Genomic DNA, 24169 nt, shown 5'->3' with positions numbered 1-24169 from the left:
GAATACCTGTTGTAAAACAGGTAGGTATGTTCCATTGTGCAGATTACATAATGGCAGTTATGTCACTTTACCCCTTCCATAACTTGAAGGAAACCAGTAGACTATTTATAAAATAATATTGCATTTCTGTTTCAGACTGATCGTGGAACTGACCCAATGGAGGCAGAGGAAACCAGTGGATCCATTAACAATGCAGCGACGGCAAACAGTGCAAATCGATGCACATGTAACAATACAGCTACAAATACAGACAATAATTGGACTATGAGAAATAGTAGTAGTAGTACAACAGCTACTACCTCAAAGACCAAAGCCCGAAAATCAACTAGGGGATTTTCTAGTGCAGTAGATTCTTCCTCTAATTCAAGTGCTTCCAATGTAAATGGGACTCGAGCTGTCAACAGCCATGCAAGGAGCAACTCGTGTCCTTGCTTCCACGAGGGCAGCACTGGAAATGTCAGTATGTGCTGCAGAATTTGTCCAAGTAGTTCCAGTTCATCATTAGGGAAATGCAGCCATACACCTGCTGCAGTTGGTTCAAGTGGAGTTAGGTCAACTTTAACGCTTGATGCTAGTAACTCAACCAACTGTGCTAATGTGCAGTCAGATGATCATGAAGCATTGCCGAATGTCCTGTGTCCTAGACCCATAGGCATTGTTTGTAATGAAGGGTTTAGGCGTGAACCAGAAGGTCAGACTTCACAAAGTGCTAACAGTTTATCTGTGAACTTTTCGAGTCGTGAAACATCAGCTACATCACATATGCCTAATGAAAACAGGTTATCTTCTACTACCATGACAAGACCACCCGAATCAGTGGTCACCGTAACAATGCACAACAGGACGGAAACAGAGCAAGCAGGTAAGTGTGTGAGACATTTTAGTAAACTCATTTTAACCCTTTAACTGCTCTGGATGTGTTAACGTGCGGTACTGGTGGTGCGCATAAACATCTTCATAGTACACAGGGACAGGTACAAAGGTGTGCGTAAACACATTCGGAGCACACAGGGACAGGTACAAAGGCGCGTGCGTTAACACGTCCAGAGCAGTCAAAGGGTTAAGTTGTAGAACAGTTGTGTAAATCATTGAAGAGTGGAGTCCATATCTCTATCTGGCCATCCAGATCTGGTTTTCACAAACAGTTTCTAAAGCTCATGTGCTAAAGGCTGATCAGTTCCTCTGAAAATGGCACCACCTATTTTTCCCTATTATTCCACAATCCAAGTTGGTGCTCTATCTCTGGGAGTTATGTGAGTGTTGTGTTTAATTTGCTGTTCATATTGTATATTAGTGACAGTGCGGACAGTATTAGTAGCAACGTCAGATTTTTTGCAGATGATGCAGATATCTACAAAGAAGTACTGTCTTGAAAGAAGCTGCATATATATTCAGTCGGATCCTGATAAGATTTTAAAGTGGTGCAAAGACTGGCAACTTGCTTTAAATGTCCAGAAATCTGAAATTGTCCACTTTACAAAAAATGTATCCTATGACTTTGATACAAGTTAGTCACAGTTGGATACAGCCAACAAATACAAATACCTGGGTGTAACACTTTGTAGGGATCTGAAATGGAATGATCACATAGGTTGTCATAGATAGAGTAGGTTGTAGACTTTGGTTTATTGGTAGAGTACTGGAGAAATGCCATCAGTCTATAAAGAACATTGCTTACCATCACTTGTGTGACGTGTTATGGAATATTTCTCAAGCGTGTGGGACCCAATACCAAATAGGACTAACAGGGGATATTGATTATATACAGAGAAGGGGAGCACGAATGGTCACAGGTTTAATTTACCTTGGGAGAGTGTCACAAAGATGCTGAAGAAACTAAACTGTCAGATTTTTGAACTTACTCCAAGAAAGCCTGTTTGCAAAAGTTTCAAGAACCAACTTTAAATGATACCTCTAGGAGTATATTATAACCCCCTCTGTATTGCTCACATAGATATCAAGAGGACAAGATTAAATTAATTACGGAGGCATTTAAACAATAATTCTTCCTGTGCTCCATACATATATAGAAGGGGAAGAAACTCTAATGGCTGGTACAATGGGACATACTCAGCCATGCGCTTCACATTTGTTTGCAGACTGTAGATGTTGATGTAGAAAATGACATTATAAACCTGCATCAATAAATATTGTATTGTTGATTCAGAAGGTCATTTGGGTGGATGCTTGGGCACTATCCATCATTAGTAGACTGTCACATAATGAAAGACATTCATTATCTTTGTGTTACTAGTAAAAAAGTGAAGAATGCATTGTGATCTTGCATAAAATGAATAACAAGACAATATCTGCACATGTGTGCCTAATGTTATTTCTTTCATGATCATGACCTGTACTGTATACATTAAGGTGACTAAAAATATTGTAAGTGGACTTTTTCTGCCTCTCCTTCCTTTTCAAGCAGTAGACTTTATAGTCTTCAATTATTTCAGTTCTGCTCTTTTTAGGTCCATTGTCAATTTGTTTTGCCAACATTGCTTCTACTTCCTTGTTGGTAATGGAGTAATCTTTCTGTTGAGTGGTTCCAGGATTCATTTCTGAAATAAAAAAATTATTCTACGGTTGTTGTTGTTGTTGTGGTCTTCAGTTCAAATACTGGTTCGATATAGCTCTTCATGCTACTCTGTCCTGTGCAAGCCTCATCACCTCCAAATAGCTACTGCATCTCACATCCTTCTGAATCTTCTTATTGTCTTCATCTCTTGGTCTCCCTCTACAAGCTTCACCTCCCATGTTTCCCTCTAATACTAAATTGATCATTTGATGTCTCAGATGTGTCATATCAACTGATCCCTTCTTCCAGTGAGGTTGTGTCACAGATTGCTTCTCTCCCTATTTCTGTTCACATATTATTAGTTACATGATCTACCCATCTAATCTTCAGCATCCTTCTTTGAGCACATGTTCAAAGGTTCTATTCTCTTCTTGTCAAAACTGTTTGTCGCCCACATTTCACTTCCATACCACTCCAGACAAATACTTTCAGAAAAGACTTCTTAACATTTAAATCTGTATTTGATGTTGACAAATTTTTCTTCTTCAGAAATTCTTTTATTGCCATTGCCAGTCTACATTATATGTCCTCTCTACTTCAGTCGTCAGTTGTTTTGCTGCCCAAATAGCAAAACGCATCTACTACTTTCAGTGTCTCGTTTCCTAATCTGATTCTTTCAGCAACACCTGATTTAATTTAACTACATTCTGTTATCCTTGTTTTGCTTTTGTTAATGTTCATTTTATATACTCCTTTCAAGACACTGTCCATTCTGTTCAACTGCTCCTCTGAGCCCTTTGGTCTGTCTGAGAGAAAGACGATGTCATTGTCAAACCCCAAAGTTTTTATTTCTTCTCCCTGAACTTTAATTCATACTTGAAATTTTTCTTTGGTTTCTTTTTCTGCGTGCTCAATGTTCAGATTGAATAAGATCGAAGATCGGCCACAAACCTGTCTCACTTCCTTCCCAAACACTGCTTCCCTTTCACGGCCCACGTCTCTTATAACTGCCATCATGTTTCTGAACAAGTTGTAAATAGCCTTTTGCTCACAGTATTTTACCTCTGCCACATTTAGAATTTGAAAGGGATTATTCCAGACAACATTGTCAAAAGCTTTCTCCAAGTCTACAAATACTATAAACAAAGGTTTGCTTTTCCTTAATCAACCTTCTAACGTAAGTCATAATGTCATGGTTTAGATGCAAGACCAGTCCGATACATCCTCCTACCACCACCTACTCCTGTCCAGTCACTAACATCACCTATCCCATCAAAGGCAGGGCTACCTGTGAAACCAGCCATGTGATTTACAAGCTAAGCTGCAACCACTGTGCTGCATTCTATGTAGGCATGTCAACCAACAAGCTGTCTGTCCGCATGAATGGCCACCGACAAATTGTGGCCAAAAAACAAGTGAACCACCCTGTTGCTGAACACGCTGCCAAATATGATATCCCTCATTTCAATGACTGCTTCACAGACTGTGCCATATGGATCCTTCCCACCACCACCATCTTTTCTGAATTGCGCAGGTGGGAACTTTCCCTGCAATACATCCTATGTTCCCGTAACCCTCGCGGCCTCAACCTTCGCTAGTCACTGTCCTCACCCATCCAGCCCTCTCCCTGTTCCCATTCCAGCACTACACAGCTGTCATTTCACCGCCACACCCAGTCTTTTAATTTCTTTTTATTTCTCTCCTTTCCGCTACTTACCCCCTCCCCCCTCCGCACCTTCTCTCCTGCCCTCCATCTAAACTGCAACACTTCACTGTCCGCCACTCCCGCCATACTATCCCCCCCCCCCCCCCCCGCCCCAGCCTCCTCTTTACCCCCACCCAGTCGCCACTCCCATCATGCACTGGTGCTGTTGCTTGCAATGTAGTTTCAGCTCTCTGAGAGTGCAGATATGTGTACATTGTTGCGTTTGCGTGAGAGTGTGTGTTAGCATATGTGTATGTGTACTGCTGACAAAGGCCTCAATGGCCGAAAGCTATAATTGTGTGAATCTTTTTGTTGTGCCTATTGTGACTCAGCATCTCCGCTATATGGTGGGTAGCAACTTTCCTTCTCTGGTATTGTTACATTATAAAATCAATGTGTATCCAGGTCTCTTCCACATGTACTATCTTCTTTAATGATTCTTAAATCAGGTGTTAGCAATAATTAAATTATTGTCTGTACTTGATTCTTTCAGGCGGTGTCCTCTTTCATTCCTTTCCCCCAGTCCATATTCAACTACAATTTTTTCTTTTCCTCCTTTCCGTACTGTCGAATTCCAGTCACCCACCACTATTAAATTTTCATCTCCCTTAACTATCTGAACAATTTCTTTTATCTCGTCATACACATTTTCAGTCACTTCATCATCTGTGGAACTAGCTAGCATATAAACTAGTTGATTTTGTATTTATAACCCTGTACTCACCTGACCAGAAGTCCCTTTCCCTCCTGCCACCAGACTTAACTGATCTCACCTACATCTAACTTCAGCCTATCCATTTTCCTTTTTAAATGTTTTAACCTACCTGCTTATGGGATCTAACATTCCACACTCCAATATGTAGAGTGTCAGTTTTGTTTCACCTGATGATGGCATCCTTCTGAGTAGTCCCTGCCCGGAGATCCAAATGGGGGCCATATTCTGGAGGTTAAATTTTACTCAAGAGGATGTCATCATCATTTAACCATACAGTTGAGCTGCATGCCCTTGGGTAACATTATGGCTGTTCACAGTACCAGCACAGTAAGGCCGTTTTGGTTGATTTTACAAGCCCAGATCAGTCAATCATCCAATTAGGAACCATACATTTGTGTGGCTTCTCAACAGATACCTCCCTGTTGTGTCTGCACCTATAGTACGGCTGTCTGTGTTGCTGAGACATCCAAGCCACCCCACCATTGGTAAAGTCCATGGTTCTGCTATATGAAATGAAAAATTCAATTCAGATCATTGTTCATATTACAAAGAGACAGGGAGTTCAGTCCGTACTTACATTCAGGAGGCACAGTTTATAGTAATCCTTAAGAGAAGCAGAAGATAATACTTTTGGCATTTTGAACTGTACATTACTACTCCATTGAGGAAACAAGAGATTGTCCAGTGGAGTTTGGAAAGGTGGGCAGTAATTTACATGTACACTGAAGAGCCAAAATGTTCTGACCTGCCTAGCAAGAGATGGACTGCCACCTGGTGGCATTGTGGACATCCAACTCAGTAAGGAAATTATATAATTCGAGCAGAAGCATATAGGGATTCATTCTAATGACTATATCAAATGAGGAAATCCACTGACAGTGGTGACTGACTAAGGGCAGATAGTTAAGACTGGATGACTGAGAATGAGCATCTTGGAAATGGTGAAACTGGTCAGCTGTTGACATTTTACTGTAGTGAGCATCTATGAAAAAAGGTTAAAAAATTGTGAAACTACAAGTAGGTGCAAGGTGCCTTCTCACAGAACAGAGGGTCAGACGCTTGCCTGCTCTGAAAAGCAGTGTAGGCAGCAATATGTGGCAGAACTGATTACATGACACAGTGCTGGTGCAAGTACAAGTGCTTTGGAGCACATCATCAGCACATATTGTTGATCATGGGGTTCCACAGCAGACGAACTGCACATGTTCTTACGATGACCCAGTGACATTGTCAGTTATAATTGCAGTGACACCATGTCATTGAGATGGTGCTGTGAATCAGTGGCGATGAATTGTGAGTTGTGCTTATTTGTCTCATAACATACATAATCTAAATTATTTGATTCAGGTACAGGAGACATGTCAAAATTTCACCGCAAATGAAGAACAGCTGATGTTAACAAACAGCGTCATAATAATAATACAATTTCGTTATATATACTTACAATAAAATCTAACACTCAATTACCCCTTGCTCATATTATTGTTTCATTCTCTATGAATTAGTCTGATGAATAGTAGCATTTATCCCACAGAATCTGATGTAGCCTCGTCTTTTAAAATTTCCGGCTTCATATGAAATACGTTTTTGCTCATTAACTTGTTATATCTTGTCATCCCCATATGCTACGGAGTCTTGCATATAATTTCAACTGGTGTGTGGGTAACATATAATTATTTTCGTTTCTTGTGTTATACGTGTGGTTAAAATGATTCTCCTCAAATAATTTTTGTCTGCTGTAGAGGAAGATTATAATTTCATAAATGCATATGGAGGGGACAGTTAGGATTTGTTTTGTTTGCTGTGCAATAAACATGTATCAGACAATTTTCTTTTGCAGTTTCAGTATTCGAGACATGCTACTTGAACTTACCCAGAAAATTATCCCGTATCTAAAGATAGATTCAAAATAACTATGATAAGCAATTTTTTGTGTACTCAAGTCAGTGGAATTTGCTAGTATTTGCATTGCAAATGCAAAACTGCATAGTTTATTTAATAGAAACTCAATATGTGTTTTCCAGCTTAAGTTCTTGTCCACATTTAGTCCCAGGAATTTGACCGTGTCAACTTTTTCATAAGTTGATTGTTATGTTGTGTTTTAAGTTCCAAATGCTTTGAATGTTTCATTTTGAAATGTACCACATGGGTTTTTACAACGTTCAGTTTCAACCCTTTTAACGGGAACCAGTTTTCGAAGGTATCCAACGTGCTCACGATGGAGCTCAGAACTTTTTGTGCATCGTTATCTTCAGTTAAAACAGGATTGGTCCCAAAATGTAGCCTTGAGGCACACATTGTGATACCATACTCCATTTAGAATAATAATTCACTGCATCTGAGGTGAGAGTTACCCTTTGATTTTGTTGTGGAAGTATGATGGTAGCCAATTGAGAGCCTTGTCCATAATCCAATATTTGTCTAATTTGTAGATAAGCAAGTCATGGTTCATGGAGTCAAATGCTTTTGTGAGATCACAGAAGATACCTGCAACTTTACTCCTTTGATTCAATGATTTGCCTATCTTTTCAATAAAGTTATTCACTGCATCCAGAGTATTTTTTCTGGATTGAAATCCATATTGATTACTTATGATAATATCATTTTTACACTAAAGTTTTTGATGTGGTTTGTAGCTACTTTCTCTTAACACTTTTGACAGGATTGGAAGAATAGAAATAGGCCGATAGCTTCCCATGTCTTCCCTCCACTCTTTCTTGAACAGAAGTCTGACTTCGGCATACTTCAAAACATTGGGCAAGCATCCCTGTTCAAAAGACTGTTTGAATTTTTTAATTAGGGGAGGTACTGTTATGCCATACACTGTTTTAATCTCTTTAGTGGGTATCCATCCCACTCGGCAGAGTTTTTATATTTAATGATAATATAACATTTTCCACACCCTTTATTGTGACTTTTTTTAAATCCATAAGATATTCAGCTTCTTGGTGGATTCCAAAGGGACTTACTTTACTCTGATACTCTGCTACATTAGCATCTGACTTTGCCACATTTAAAAATTCATTTAAACACTCTGATATTTGAGCCAGTTTTACAATACAGCTATCATCTGCTTTAATCATAGATATTTCATTACTACTGACTAACAGCTAATTCTCATTTGACAACAGACCACCTTGCTTTTGTTTTACTTTTATGTTGTACAATGAACTTCTTGTTTGCCATTTGTTTGGCTGTCTTCAAAACTTTTTAAATTATAGCTTTATAATTATTAACATGCTCATTCAAATGTCTGTTTTTGTTATATTTCAGTTCATTGTAGATTTTCCTTTTCCTGGCACTAGAAATTTTTATACCCTGGGTTATCGATTTAAGTTTATTAGTTGTTTTGTTGCATGTGGTTTTCAGTGGAAGAGTTTCATTAAATATTTCAAGAAAGCCACTTAAAAATTTGTCAAAGTTACTATTATTCGAAATACAGCAGTTGTAAGGTCATTCAACCTGTCATAACCTATTTCTAAATGAAATTGAATTTTTTTCATTGAAGTTCCTTTTCATATGGCTTTTGTTACATGAAATTTCTTTCTCAGTCTTTGGTAGTTCAGTGAATAATGCAGAATGGTCAGAGATTCCTAAATCTATGAAAAATATATAAACATCTTCAGATACATAATTTATTAGAATGCTGACTGTGCATTTACTTTAATGGGTTACATGAAGTTTATTTTGAAGCCTGGTGATAGTGGTGGCACTATGTCAATGCCCGTGTCAGGGTATGTGTCATCTAGGTGAAGAGGTACTCTAAACATGCTTCACACCAAGGATGTAAACGGATAACGGCAGTACTATGTTATGGGGATCATTCACCTTGGCTTCCATGGGACCTGTGCTGGTAATCGAAGGCATCATGGCAGCTGTGGACTGTGTGAACATTATTTTGGACCACCTGCATATCCTCATGCTTTCGATATATTTCCCTGTGAGTGATGTACCCAGTATGCTATACAGAACTCTAGAAATTTGAATGAGTTTACATGATCATTGGTATTGTTTTCAGTAGTATATAGATGCTGATAGTAAAGTTTATATACAAATTAAGTAATGGAACATGTAGTGCATTAAATATTGTAGTAAACAGTTACTTCCCTCTTACTAAGTTGTAATATTTTACTCCTCTGAAATAAGGGCGTGCTAATAGAATAATGACAGTATTAGAGTTATTTTCATCAGTGACATAAAATGACATGTTACCACATCATTCAAAACAAATAAAGCAGTTATATGTGGTGGTTGGTTTGGTCTTGCAAGCACATTGGAAGGGAAATACAGTTTTTGTCCTTTGAACTGAGAACCAGCCCTCTGAATGTAGGCTATACAGGTTGTATCATAATTATGGCGTAAACACATACAGTTGAAAGTTCACAATACCAGAAATAAAGTGTCTCAATAAACGTAAGTCTGCAAATGAGCCATTTGTGAGGTAATTGTGACTTTGTTGTTACCAACCACCACTAACTTGTTTGTGTGTAAATGTTGTCCCAGTTGGTTAAAGGGAACAATACTGTTCAACATTAAGAAAAGTAATTGGAGATACTTTGGTAGAAGTGCAGTTGTTTTGAATGAGCACAACAGCTTCCTGACTGTACTCGTAGTTAAAGGTGGTGTTCAAAGTGTCGTCCTTGTACCTACCCAGGCCTGTACCTGTCACCACAGTTAGTTTCAAGTCCTTTTGAACATGCCTGGATCATCTCAAAATTCTTGACAAGCATTGACAGGTCTTTTGCAACTGCGTTAACCGGAGTGATGTACACTACACCTTTAAGATGGCCCTAAACACATAAATGCATAGGTCCTAGACCAAGCGATCTTGGAGGCCATGGTACAGGTCCTCCTCCCCCAAACCTCCTTTGACCATATCGGCACATTAGATGTCATCTCACCATAGCTGCAAAATGTGCCTGTGCTCCATCATGCATGTAGTACATCCTCTGGTATTGCTGTAAGGAAACATCCTCAAGCAATCGTGGAAGATTATGCTGCAGAAACCAAAGGGAATTCTGTCCACTGAGTTTGTTTGATAATATGTACAACCCAGAAAAATGATCACCTAGTACCCCTAACCATACTCTCAGTGAGAAGTGTCACTGATGTGGAGACATGTGCACAGCATATGTATTGGAGCCTAGATGAGAATCATGATAATTAAACATGATAATTAAGCACTACATAACAAGTGTACTCTGCATCATCTATAAATAAAATGTTGTTGGGGTTGCCTACAGCTTGGTGTTGCATCCACCGACAAAGAATGTTAATCTAGAACCAAAGTTCGCCCCTCAGAGACACGAAACTTACTCGTTTGGGGTTAATGCACGACTCATTTGAAAAAATGTCTGAAATTTCTGGTGAGCCCATTTATCATCTTTAAAATACACGAAATTGCTATCAAGTCCATATTTAATATCCTGAGATCAGTTATGCAATGTTACTGACTGTGATATTCTGAACATCCTAAATACTCACTGATACATTACAACTTGTGAGTTAATCCATTCAGTCACTCAGTAGGCTTCATGCAAAGAAGTACTTGCCACAATGTCCCATAATCTGCACAAAACATGCCACATGGAACTTACGTACAGCATAAAATGTTTGCACGTGAATATCTCCTAAAATAAACGACTCGTAAAGCTGAAACTTTCTTAAAATACACAATACTGTAGTCGCCTTTCGTCAATGACACAAGAACTGATCAAACATGCGAATTTGTTCATTTTTGTACAAATTTGATCAGCACAGTTTAACATAGGTGTTTGACAGAAGATGATTCCTGAGTGACTATCTTGATTCATAGAGCTAAGGCACAAAGCCCTACTCAGATATGCGGGAAATGCTGAATTCCGATTGGCTAGTGTGGTAAGCAGCCAATCAGATCATCTTGAGCACTTCTATATTCGCGGTATTTCTAACATCAGCCAATCAGTATACCACAAGTAACTCAGACTAAAAATCTCAAAATTCAGAAACTATATAAAATTTAGTAAAAACAAAATATGATTTCTTTCCACAAAATAAATTACTAATAAATTTAATACTCAATGCCCCTTCTGGCTACCTTTTACAAAATTAAGCTCACGTGGAGATATGTCACAATTTCCCCCTTTACACAACTACTTTCTCACACATAACATTTACGTAGTGTTGATAAAATATCATATTCTCACTTTATGTATGCCTGCCATTCACACTCTGTCTCTCCAAAACCCGATAAAATAATACTTTTCTGAAGTATTTTTAACTGTGTCAGGAATCTGTGATAATGAAACTAAAGAAAATTAGATTATATGAAACTATCCTCTTGGTTGTAGTTTCATTGATACTATAGATGAATACATTACAGTCCCTAACACACTTTCACAATGCCAGCACAGTTATTATGCGTTTTAGGTAAAAATTTATACCCCTGAATGTATTGAAATTGTTGATTTGAAATTCTAACAGTATGGTTGTGTTAGCCATAGAATTTGTTATGCTAAATATGAAGATCAGTTAACATTTAGTAGCACTTCTTCAAATTCATAGAGAGTATGTGTAACATATTGTACACAGTGCAAGGCAAATACACAGCTCGCTCGGCCCAGTAGCCAGTGTTAGCTGTGCCAATGTGAGAGCTAAAATCTGCTTTCCTCCCAGATTCACGGCAGGCTACACTTTCAGTAATAATTCGGTATGTTACGTGGGCTACATTGCATTGTGCTGCGTATTCTCCAAACACTATTCTGTCTCTTTCCAGGTATATGTGTGGCAAGTATCCTTGTCGAGACAACTGGAGAGTGTTCCACATCTTCAAGCACAGGTGTAACTTGTGAAGGTCTACATGCTCTCGCAGTCTATGCAAAGCACCCAGTTTCTTGGAGGCATTGATGCACATGACTCTTGGTGTGCTATCAGGCAGGGTATGCTTCTTAGTACAAGCATGCAGGCTCCTGTGCATTGTCATTAGCCCTACCATACATGAAATGGATATCCACCTACTCCTCATTACTGAAATGTTCTATGTTACCACTAATAATCAAACAACACAACGTAGGCACTGTGAACAAGTGACATGAGGGGCACTCTGACTATGTACTGTACTGTTACATCCATTCAATTTACAACTCAAAGCCTCGAAAATGCAGATGACAACTACGCCGTGTACTGGCATGTGGTGTTTACACAGGACGACATCAGTAGTGGCTGTAACCAATGATCCGTTGTAAGGTTTGTGAGTTAACTTACATTTTCTTAGACTTTTTTGCTTCTAGTGCCGTGTACTTTCAACTGCATATGTTTACTCCATCAATTATTGTACACTCTGTATAGATATGCTTCAGTATACAATGTAATGTAACACAAGTAAACATTTTTCTGTTGTTGAGAATTGTGCCAAACAGGAAAAATCATAAAAGTCTGATAAAGGAATTGTGGTATCACCCTGTCACTGAATCACAGTTTATCAGTATCATCGTATTACTAAAACTGTGATTGTTGTCATGGCAAAGAAAAGAAATACTGCTTTAGTGTTAAACATTGTTGTTACCACCATCTCGGTCATCATCAAGTACCTCTTAGATAAACTACTGAGAAAGTATGTACAGATACAAAGACACTGTTTGGAGCATTATGTACAGATAATAGCTCAATGAGCATAATGTCTTGGAGCTCCCAGTATAGATGAAGTAACATGTTTGTCTTGCAGTTGTGACCAAAATGCTCTTTAACTTACTCAGGCTGTTGGACGTAATATAGAGATTTATTTGTATTCTTTTAATTTGATCACCACAATGAAGGATGAATTTGAGAAAGAACGCAACAAATACGAACTCCTTTTTTAAACATAAGAACATTCACCGGTATACTTGGGAAGGCAGGGAAACCAGATCTGTCATTGACTATATAATAACAGATCAGGAATTCAGGAAGGCTGTGAGGGACACACGTGTATTCAGGGGATTCTTTGATGACACTGGTCATTATTTAATCTGCAGTGAAATTGGGATTGTGAGGCCGAAAGTGCAGGAGGTCAGGTCCATATGTAGGAGGATAAGAGTGAAGAAACTTCAGGATAAGGAAATCAGGCACAAGTACATAACAGCGATCTCAGAAAGGTACCAGTTAGTTGAATGTAGTCAATTACAGTCATTGGAAAAGGAATGGACAAGGTACAGGGACACAGTACTAGAAGTGACTAAAGAAGGTCTTCGAACAGTAGTGTGTAAAAGTAGGATGAAGCAAACAGCTTGGTGGAATGATACAGTCAAGGCAGCCTGTAAAAGGAAGAAGAAGGCGTATCAAAAATGGCTACATACCAGAACCCAGGTAGACAGAGAAAGTTATGTTGAAGAAAGAAACAAAGCCAAACAGATAATTGCAGCATCCAAGAAGAAATCGTGGGAAGACTTTGGAAACAGGTTGGAGACTACGGGTCAAGCTGCTGGAAAACCATTCTGGAGTGTAATTAGCAGTCTTCGAAAGGGGGGTAAGAAGGAAATGACAAGTATTTTGGACAAGTCAGGAAAACTGCTGGTGAATCCTGTGGATGCCTTGGGCAGATGGAGGGAGTATTTTGAAGAGTTGCTCAATGTAGGTGAAAATGCGATCAGTAATGTTTCAGATTTCGAGGTAGAATGGGATACGAATGATGATGGAAATAGGATCACATTTGAGGAAGTGGAAAAAATGGTCAATAGATTGCAGTGCAATAAAGCGGCTGGGGTGGATGAAATTAAGTTGGAACTCATCAAATACAGTGGAATGTCAGGTCTTAAATGGCTACACAGGATAATTGAAATGGCCTGGGAATCGGGACAGGTTCCATCAGACTGGACAAAAGCAGTAATCACACCAATCTTTAAACATGGAAACAGAAAAGAGTGTAACAACTACAGAGGTATCTCTTTATCAGCGTTTTAGGTAAAATCTTCTCAGGTATTGTTGAAAGGAAAGTGCGAGTATTAGTTGAGGACCAATTGGATGAAAATCAGTGTGGGTTTAGGCCTCTTAGAGGTTGTCAGGACCAGATCTTTAGCTTACGGCAAATAATGGAGAAGTGTTATGAGTGGAACAGGGAATTGTATCTATGCTTTATAGATCTAGAAAAGGCATATGACCGGGTTCCTAGGAGGAAGTTATTGTCTGTTCTACAAGATTATGGAATAGGAGGCAAACTTTTGCAAGCAATTAAAGGTCTTTACATGGATAGTCAGGCAGCAGTTAGAGTTGACAGTAAATTGAGTTCATGGTTCAGAGTAGTTCCAGGGGTAAGACAAGGCTGCAACCTGTCTCCACTGTTGTTTATATTATTTATGGATCATATGTTGAAAACAATAGACTGGCTGGGTGAGATTAAGATATGTGAACACAAAATAAGCAGTCTTGCATATGCGGATGACTTAGTTGTGATGGCAGATTCGATTGAAAGTTTGCAAAGTAATATTTCAGAGCTAGATCAGAAATGTAAGGACTATGGTATGAAGATTAGCATCTCCAAAACGAAAGTAATGTCAGTGGGAAAGAAATATAAATGGATTGAGTGCCAAATAGGAGGAACAAAGTTAGAACAGGTGGACGGTTTCAAGTACTTAGGATGCATATTCTCACAGATGGCAACATAGTGAAAGAACTTGAAGCGAGGTGTAGCAAAGCTAATGCAGTGAGCGCTCAGCTACGATCTACTCTCTTCTGCAGAAGGAAGTCAGTACCAAGACTAAGTTATCTGTGCACCGTTCAATCTTTCGACCAACTTTGTTGTATGGGAGCGAAAGCTGGGTGGATTCAGGTTACCTTATCAACAAGGTTGAGGTTACGGATATGAAAGTAGCTAGGATGATTGCAGGTACTAGTAGATGGGAACAATGGCAGGAGGGTGTCCACAATGAGGAAATCACTGAAAAACTGGGAATGAACTCTATAGATGTAGCAGTCAGGGCGAACAGGCTTAGATGGTGGGGTCATGTTACACGCATGGGAGAAGCAAGGTTACCCAAGAGACTCATGGATTCAGCAGTAGAGGGTAGGAGGAGTCGGGGAAGACCGAGGAGAAGGTACCTGGATTCGGTTAAGAATGATTTTGAAGTAATAGGTTTAACATCAGAAGAGGCACCAATGTTAGCACTGAATAGGGGATCATGGAGGAACTATATAAGGGGGGCTATGCTCCAGACTGAACGCTGAAAGGCATAATCAGTCTTAAAAGATGATGATGATGATGATGATGACGACGATGACACAACAAATACGTTTAAGATCTGTTGCCAATAACATGACATGGGGGAGAACTGTTCATGATGCATTTATTTGTCTCTACAAAGCATGACTGTTATAGATAAGTGCTTATGTACAGATCTGTCAGTCAGAATGTCCAATTTAAAGACCAGACGAGGAAGATTGCTTTTACCCCTTCGTAAAAGGAGAGATACAGTGTGTCCAGGTTGAATTTATAATGCAGGGTGTATACACTCTGGAACAACTGGGAAAAACCTGGGAATTTTTTTATTCAGGAGAAAATCTGTAAAAGCCTGGGAAATTTTTATAATTCTGGGAATTTTTCATTGTTTTAGTCTTGAGATAAATTTTGGTAATTTTGGCTGGTAAGAACTGATAGTCTAACAAAGACTACTGCAGACTAATACTGCAGCAATATAATGTAAACAACAGGATATAACCAAAATAAAACTTAGGTTGCAAAGGAAATGCGCCATTTGTAACAACAAAACACATTGCACACACAAGCGCCTGGCTAAAGCAAAATGTGTCAAAGGTTTTAGGACAAAAACAATAGAATACTTCATAACAGCCAACTACTTATGATGAGCGTGACGTCATAACTTTTTACATTAAGTTCGTTTTGAGCAGTTGCCAGCAGGCTTCTGTGCATGCGCAGTTGAGTTGCATATGAGTAGTACCTTCCGCTTCTGGCTACCTGATGTATGGCTACAGCAGTAGCAAGAAGCAGTCGCACTACCCAGAAAAATTTTTCTGGGGCACCTACCTGCCAGATTCGCACATGCGCAGAGCAGTCTGGGTTGAAGTGGGGAGGGGGGTAGTGACCCATGTTTACATTTAGTGATTTTGCTGCATTCTCTTCATTTACAGTCCACATGTCAAATGAAGACAAAACGGATTTCTGTGGCTGGGAGCTATCAAGTGAACTGCAATACATTCACATAATTGTGGAAAGCCAAAATATGTTATTAGTTTCACTTTTCTGATTTTATTTTTCCATGTTATTGGCAGTCAAGCATTAATCGCCTTGTACAACAAGGAAGTTATTTTTGTCGGTTTGCTAATCTTTTTCGCAGATGCATGTGGTACTCCCTTGAAAATTTGGATCTTGAAAAGCACATTGAACAGCTTAATATCAGGTTGGGGCCTATTGCATTGCAAATATGGACAGATGAATGTGTCCTTTAAGCCGAATTATGCATTTTAGTATGTATTACGAAATTCCTGTGCTCTCGGAGTATCCTATGATGTCCTGTTTCTTTTTTGACATCATGTGGGGCTACCGGTATATGTGTTCAAAAATACGGGCTTCCTACGTCATCGTAACTGCCCACACGCAGTAACACCCATTTTCATGCGCTCTCTGAAACCTGCTGAAACGCACCCATATCAAAGAGGTTGCGGGAAAATATTGCAAATGGTTCTTTGAAAAGCATTATTTTCAAAGGAAATTTTCTTTTACACAAGACGAATTATGTTAGGTGTGAGAATGTGCAATGAATTTCTTAAATCACAGAGCCTTTGACTCTCATTGAAAACTTAACACTTTGAGGACCAACCACTTGGAATAATTTTGAACCTAGAACACCAGACATTAATATCATTGTTCAAAATTTTACTGGCACATTCGTGTGATGTATCTTAAAAATGTAACAAACGCTAAAAAGACCAGTATTACATTTGAAAGCTTAGCTTCTCTTGTATCTTATTATTGAAGATCAATATTATTCATGAAAGCTTAGCTTTTCTTGTAACTACACTATGTACATTAATTTAAACCATTAACTTTACCTGTTTGTGTGTTCGTGCTACTTAACAGTGATGTTGCTATTGGCTTACCACATCATGTGTTCTATGCTCTGAATACTCATTGTCATTGGCTGGTGAGATCACGTGACATAAGCTATGATTGGCTTACAAAAGCGCATTGCAATCTCTATTTCAATTCTTCAGAAATTAATGTGCTGTGTTTGCCGAAATTCGAATTTATACTTTCGTAATATGAAAATAGGCAGCATATCGTAATATGAAAATATGCAATGTACATGTTGCTGCACATCAAAAGATCTTTCCAAAAAGCATTTTCTCTCTCTCTCTCTCTCTCTCTCTCTCTCTCTCTCTCTCTCCCCCTCCCCCTCCCCCTCCCCCCCTCTCCCCCTCCCCCCTCTCCCCCTCTCCCTCCCCCCCCTCTCTCTCTCTCCCAAACGTCCCTCCATCCCTCCCTCCCTCCCTCTCTCCGTCTCCTTCCCCTCCCCCCCCCCTTTTTTTTGTTTTACCCTTGCTGATTTTAGTTTTCTTAAGTGCCGGGAAGTTCTACACTGGTGTATAAAACCTTTAGCATTCAAAGGATTTATGTTTTTACTGCTCTGAAGGAAACTATACTGTCACTTATCATGGAAAAAGTGTTTTGTCACCTTGGAAGAAGTGCATTTTTACATGGGAAAAAGTGTGTTTTGAACTGGAAGATCCAGTAAAAATCCGGGAATTTTTTTTCTTGTCCATTTATACACACTGTAGTAATATAAAATGTAGAAATAGTTGAGATATTTATTGATAGCATGTCTCTGCAAGTATGGTAACTCTGAATGTTTTTACACACATAATACAACTTGATATGTGCACCATTAGTGATGCGACAGACTGCTGATCTGTATTCTACTTTTCTGCAAGTGGTTTACAGCATAGTAGGTGTAATATTTGTGACAGCTGCACAAATGCGATGGCGCAAATCTGGTATATCATTAACTGCCATCTGGTACGCTAGATTCTTGATAAATCCCCGGAGAAAAATAAAGTTGTGCAATCTCTGGGCTTGTAGGAGCCCAAGCAACAAATGGATTAGTTCTCTCAATTGAAAGCAGACTCCTATATTTTCCCAAAGCCGCTTGTTCCACTTCTTCTTGATTGTTAAGTAATTGGGAATATCGTCAGTTGATCACACTCCATACTCACGCAGAAAACAGTGTCAGTGTGACAGACCTTTTAGCTCAGCGAGAGAAAGTACGCAAAGCACTTTATGCTCTGGTGTCTGCATCACTACTGATGTGTGTTTACGTTAACAAAGCAGTTAAGCACATGCGCACGCTGTACTAACTGTCGCCGGCAAATGCAGAAAACATTTTTGAATTATCGTACTTGTAAAAGTAAACCACAATTAAACAATCCATTACATTGTTATAGTCTACATTAGTGTATGTGTAACCTTGACACTGTGTATTTTCACTTACATTTATGTCGCAAAGAAAAGCCAGATAGGGACTCTATAAGGTGGTTGGAGCTGAATTACCACTTTGTATTTCATAAATACCTTTTATTGTAATGAAGTAATCTTCCTTCATGTGAGTCAGTCCTTAATCCTCAGACATTAAAGAACTCCTGCATATTGTCACTCACCTCTTTGCCTTTTGATCTCTAGAACATATTCGAAAACCTGAGCCTTGTCACTGGTTGTCAGACCTCTTCCTCCTCCTCCTTGTCCTCTTCATCGTCCTCAAGAATTAGGGCAGTTGATTCATTGTTACTTACTAATCCATCCATCTTCTCTTCAGTCTACCAATATTCCTTCTTCCTATAGGGATGTTCTACAGCAGTTGTTTTGGAATCCTTTCTTTATGTTATTTCCACTCCCTTCTGTATTCCTTAATATTTTCATTTAAACTATCAATTCCTTAAATCTGTCTCTTCTTGTTACTCCCTGGACTGTTCTAAAAAATCTCAGCTGCTTGTGTGTTCTCTGCTAAAACCTTTGGCATTAAGTTTGCACACACCATTTGCACTCAGCAATCCATTATGCAGTATATTTCACTAAATTCAACACTTGGATTAAAGCAAACATGGCTTTTACATACAGTTTTGAGCACTGAGTCTTTATCACCTAATCTGGCTACCTGCATGGAGTGTATTGTTATTAAATACTGAGTTAGCCTAGTAGCCTGTGTTGCCCTGTGCTGAATATCTCGGGAGCATCTGAGGCAACTGGATATACTGGCCATAAAATGTATTTGAACTGTTAATTTTGATTATCTGAATGCATGGTGTCTGTTTCTTCGAAAGAACAGATACCACACAGATCCCGTAGCTATGAAACACTACACTGCTGCGGGATTTGTGTGGCGTCTATTCTTTCAAAGGAACAGACACCGTGAATTCAAATAACTGATAATCTTGGCTGGGTAGTAGATCCTCTTTCTTCAGTGTGAATGCACAAATAAAATACGTCCAACCTCTTGTGGGAATCTCTAAGTAGTGAACAGGAGTGTAATGGACAGAGACTGCAGATAGATGGCGCTCGGTGGGAGGGTGAGTTGTCGTGAGGCAGATTCCAGGTTCTAATCCCGATCCGGTAAACTTTTTTGCCCGTCGCTGCTGATTCCGCTTAATGTCCCGCTGCAGCCAATAGCAGTGCTCCTCCTTCAGTTTACATGCAGCGTTAGTTTTCACTTTGAAGTTTCTCCAATGATAAAATCAGAGATGTTAAAATTGATCTTTTCGCAAATAATTACAGGGTTATTGGCCGTATCTATATGATTTTAGCAGGCTGTGATAAAAGTGATGTATGTCTTCACATTCATTTCATTTGTTTGCTGTTCCTTCCTTGTTACCCAATCATAAATCCTGCTGTTGTGCTTGTTTTTCTCACTGCTATAATTCAAGAAATGAATAAATCTGTTAGGAGTTATTTGGATGTTTCTTGGAGCACTTGTCGTCTGCTACTGATTAATACTGTTTGTTATGTTGCCTGTGAGTGATGAGGACCATCCTTATTGTGGTTTGCTTGAACGTTTTTGGTCCACAAAGCATCCTACTAAGTTGGGTGATCAAAAAAATATGTATGGACATTTTGCGATATCACTTTTGTCAAATCGGCATCAATTGTGATCCACAGTAATAACTACTGAATGCGACATATCAGGTGCCTTCTCTATGATTTGTACTTTAGACTTTATCAGGCTGAACTCTTACTGAAGAAGCACATATTAAGTATCTGTACTACAAAATTTGTATAAACAGAGTGACAATGACACAGTTTTCATCAACGTATTTAGTAGTTTGTTAAAGTATTTCTTCAACGTTGACTAACTTCATGAGCGACCGAAGATAGATAACTATCTGCAGCTGAGTCATTGTAGTTTTCTGCCACATTTAGTGTTGATTACAGCATTTGTTAAACGTTGGCTGTGATGCTTAAAATTTTATACTTTGCAGAACTTACAAAATAAACACAGTGTCAAAATTTTCGTTTATTCTGCTTGCACAGTAATTTTTCCATAAAAACTCTCAAAGCCAGGACATTTGTTGTAACAGTTATTGGAAGTGTAGTAATATGTTCACCTGTGCATAAACCTAGTAAACGTATCCCTTTGAAACTTTCAAAGCCAAAATATTATAGTGTCTGAATCCTTTGTGAAAATGGACAATTACCTATAACTTTTAAATAACAGAACGTACTCAGTGTTATCATATCCCACTCCCTAGTACCAAATATGTAGTTGTGGCATCTCAGATGCCAAGCATGAGTTTATTGGCACAATTATTTGTCTGGAGAAAAGTTCAGAATCAAAAACTCTCAAGTTATGTATTGCTTTTGTCATCTTTCCTCTTATTGACATTGGTTAGTAATTTTTATTCATATGGTAAGCCGAAAACATGACAAATTATGCTTGTAAGCCGCTAGTTTTAAATTTGTATCTTGTTTCCAAGAAACTTTCTGTTTTGGGTGAATTGCCCACCTATAAATTAGCACGCTAATTTCAAAGTGTTTCCCTGCTAAGACATTTGGAAAACACATCCCACTAAGTAGTAAAAGACTGTCAGAATTGCATTTCACGTTTCTCCTCCTCCCCCTGCCTGTCTTCTTGTCATTTCTCTCTCTCTCTCTCTCTCTCTCTCTCTCTCTCTCAAGCATGCCTCTGGAACTGCAGATGATAAACATTCAAGCTGCTTCTGAGTTGTACACTATGAAGCTGTATATCACGTGACGTAAACATTCTCCTCAATTCAGGTTCTCCTGCAGTTTTGACATGTTACTGGAAACAGCACCACATGTGTTTGATCCTTGGTTGTGAACCCATATAAACATGCATGAACTTGAATGCGAGTCATTGACATGAAAACCTATTTTGTTTGAATGAAGCAAGTCAACATGTCCACAGCAACGGGGGCAAAGGCAGACTGGCATGCATTAACATGCCCACAGCACCTGGGAAAATATGATGTCCTCCTTTAACGCATCCACACCCATCAACATAGTGAGCTTGAAATGTTATCACTGGTTCAGTTTGATGTTGGATGTTAACATGTTTTTCACCTTTTATTTGATACTGGCCATCTTCGAATATTTATGCAACTTAAAACTTGTGTTCTAGACATGGCTTTATCTTTGTACACCACACAGCCTCTGTAGTACATGTCCAGTGTGATGCAAAATTTAATGGCACAGTGCTGCTCGAAAATTTGCTGCATCCTGACTCTTGACACAAAGCACACGTTCCCTTCAGGAGGGGTCTACCCAGGATAGATGGCATCCATACTGGGTCTCTTAGCTCACATGAGATATCTCATCTCTGATGCACCCCTAACCATTGGCCAGCCCTGGACCCAGTCCTGTGGTTAAACACACCCATTATTTGTCACTTCAGTGTTACACACTTTTCAGCATAATAAAGTCTTCAATTCTTGCTATGTTTGAAACTCAAGCTGTGTATTTTGGTCTGAAAAGTTAAGTGGCATATTTTTCAAAAGCTACATTGGCACATTTCTTGTATGTGGATTCCATGAACTGACTAAAATTTTTTATTAGAATCAGGATGTGAATTACGCAGCTAATATAACAAGACACAACAACATCATGGACATGCGTGCGCGTTTGTGTGTGTGTGTGTGTGTGTGTGTGTGTGTGTGTGTGTGTGTGTGTGTGTGTGTGTGATGGAAACCCTATGAGAAATGCATGCTTAAACATAAATGCAGTGGCTAGCCAAGCATGTAGGTTGTGCTGTTGTATTTGACCACAAGCAGAACCTGTGCAATGTTCTCAATATGTTGCAAGTGTCAGATACACTGTTGCAAGTGTCAGTTGTGGTCAGAACTGTGTTATGTGTGGTTGTGAGTTGATTATGTCGGATCGAAGTGAATTCGAACATGGGCAGATTGTTGGTGTTCATGTGGTGGGTGCTTCTGTAACCAAGGAAGTTGAAGTGTTCAGTGTTTCAAGAGGCACTGTATCGAAGATTTATATCCCATACAGTTATCATATGTTGAGTGATCATGACAGATGGTCATTGAAGAGGATTGCAACAAAAACTAAGAGGATGACAGCCGCAAAAAGTCACTGCAGAACTGAATGTCACGCTCGCGAACTCTGTCGACACTAAAACAACAGTGAGGGAGCTCCATGAGCAGGGATTTGCAGAGCGAGCTGAAATTACAAAACCAATCATCAATTATGCAAATGCCCGTAGCTAGAAAAGTTGTGCCAAAGCTCTAAAGCCATGTGAATGCTTAGTTTTTCTTGTAGCAATACTGTACGTATCTCAGTTTAAACCATTAACCTTTCCTATATTATGTCTTCATACTGCTTTAACAGTCATGTTGCAATAGGCTGACTGCATTACGTGTACTGTTTTGAATATCTGCCGTCACTAGCTGGCAAGATTACATGACATGAGCTATGATTGCCTGACAAAAGCCCATCACATTCTCAATTTAAGTACTTAGAGAGCTGTTGTGCTGGTATTTTGTGAAATTCAGTCGCCCCCCCCCCCCCCCCCCCACACACACACACACACACACACACACACACACTCCCGCCCTTCTCCACCTGGGTGTCATTCCTTAAAGTTCAAAGGATTGGTAAGTTTTACAGCTCCGAGAGAAATTATATTGTCAATTAACACAGAACAAAATACTTTCACAAAGGGTATACTGTGTTTTCATGTAGGAAAAAATTGTATTTTTAACGGGGAAATCTAGGAAAATTCCATGAATCTTTTTGTTTTTTTGTCCATGTGTACACCTCAATGTGACACATTTTAATGGGACAGTGCCAAGGTAGAACACTTCCCTGAAGTCTACATGATTTGTATTTAAAGTGAAAGCAGGTGATGTTTCCAGAATGAAATTTTCACTATGCAGCAGTGTGTGTGTGCTGATATGAAACTTTCAAGCAGACAAGTGTGCTCTATTGACTGAGCTACCCAAGCGCAACTCAGGACACATCCTCAGAGCTTTACTTCTGCCAGTACCGTATATCCTGCCTTCCAAACTTCATGGTGGTTCTTCTGTCCCCGACAGGCAACTGTCCCAAGTTCGAGTCTTGGTCTGGCACACATTTATAATCTGCCAGGAAGTTCTCCTGTGCAGGAAAACTTCTGTGAAGTTTGGAAGGTGGGAGATTATGTACTGGCGGAAATAAAGCTGTGAGGATGGGTCATGAGTTGTGCTTGGGTAGCTCAGTCAGACCGTGAAAGGCAAATGTCCTGAGTTCAAGTCTCATTCTGGCACATAGTTGTAATCTGTAAGGAGTTCCATTTGGTGCCTATTGTTGGTTAGCTGATAAGTTGTATATGTTTAATCCTCACAACATTTGTGTTAGATTTTATGATGTATGCACATGCATTATTAATGGCCCTGCTCCAATGGCAAGAAGTAGGTTTTACTCTCTGTTACTAGAGGGAGATATTTTACTTCCAGTGATCTCATGACGTATTTGAAGAATGATACCACAGAGTTTAAAGGAAAGTTTGATGATTTCTATGTTAAATGAAATATCAACGTTCAGGAAGGACTGCAAAGGATTCAGGGGTACAGTAGCCCATGTTTTGCAAGTGTCATCGTACAATCTGAAACCTAAATTGTGCTAATGTAGAAACCGTTAAGCCAGGTGGGAGACCATAAATAATTTGTCCAGAGAGAGGAACAGTTTAGTTGTTGGACTATGTAGGTTAAGAGGTCTCTATTGTATTACCACCCTGGTGAAAATACATGCATGAAGAAGAAGACTGACAGATTG

General features: G+C 39.2%; 1 protein-coding gene across 1 annotated transcript in view; it reads left to right on the top strand.

Moving 5' to 3' along the window:
• The window catches only part of LOC126155481 (uncharacterized), a 330938-nt gene that overhangs the window by 111345 nt on the left and 195424 nt on the right, over positions 1 to 24169 (top strand). The window contains 1 exon segment of the mRNA XM_049916231.1: positions 136 to 862. Coding sequence (XP_049772188.1) covers positions 136 to 862 — 727 coding nt within the window.

Source organism: Schistocerca cancellata, chromosome 2 (assembly GCF_023864275.1).
Source record: "Schistocerca cancellata isolate TAMUIC-IGC-003103 chromosome 2, iqSchCanc2.1, whole genome shotgun sequence".
In the NCBI taxonomy this organism is placed as follows: Eukaryota; Metazoa; Arthropoda; class Insecta; order Orthoptera; family Acrididae; genus Schistocerca; species Schistocerca cancellata.
The sequence above is the reverse complement of the archived record's forward strand: the minus strand, read 5'-3'. Positions and strand labels throughout refer to the sequence as shown.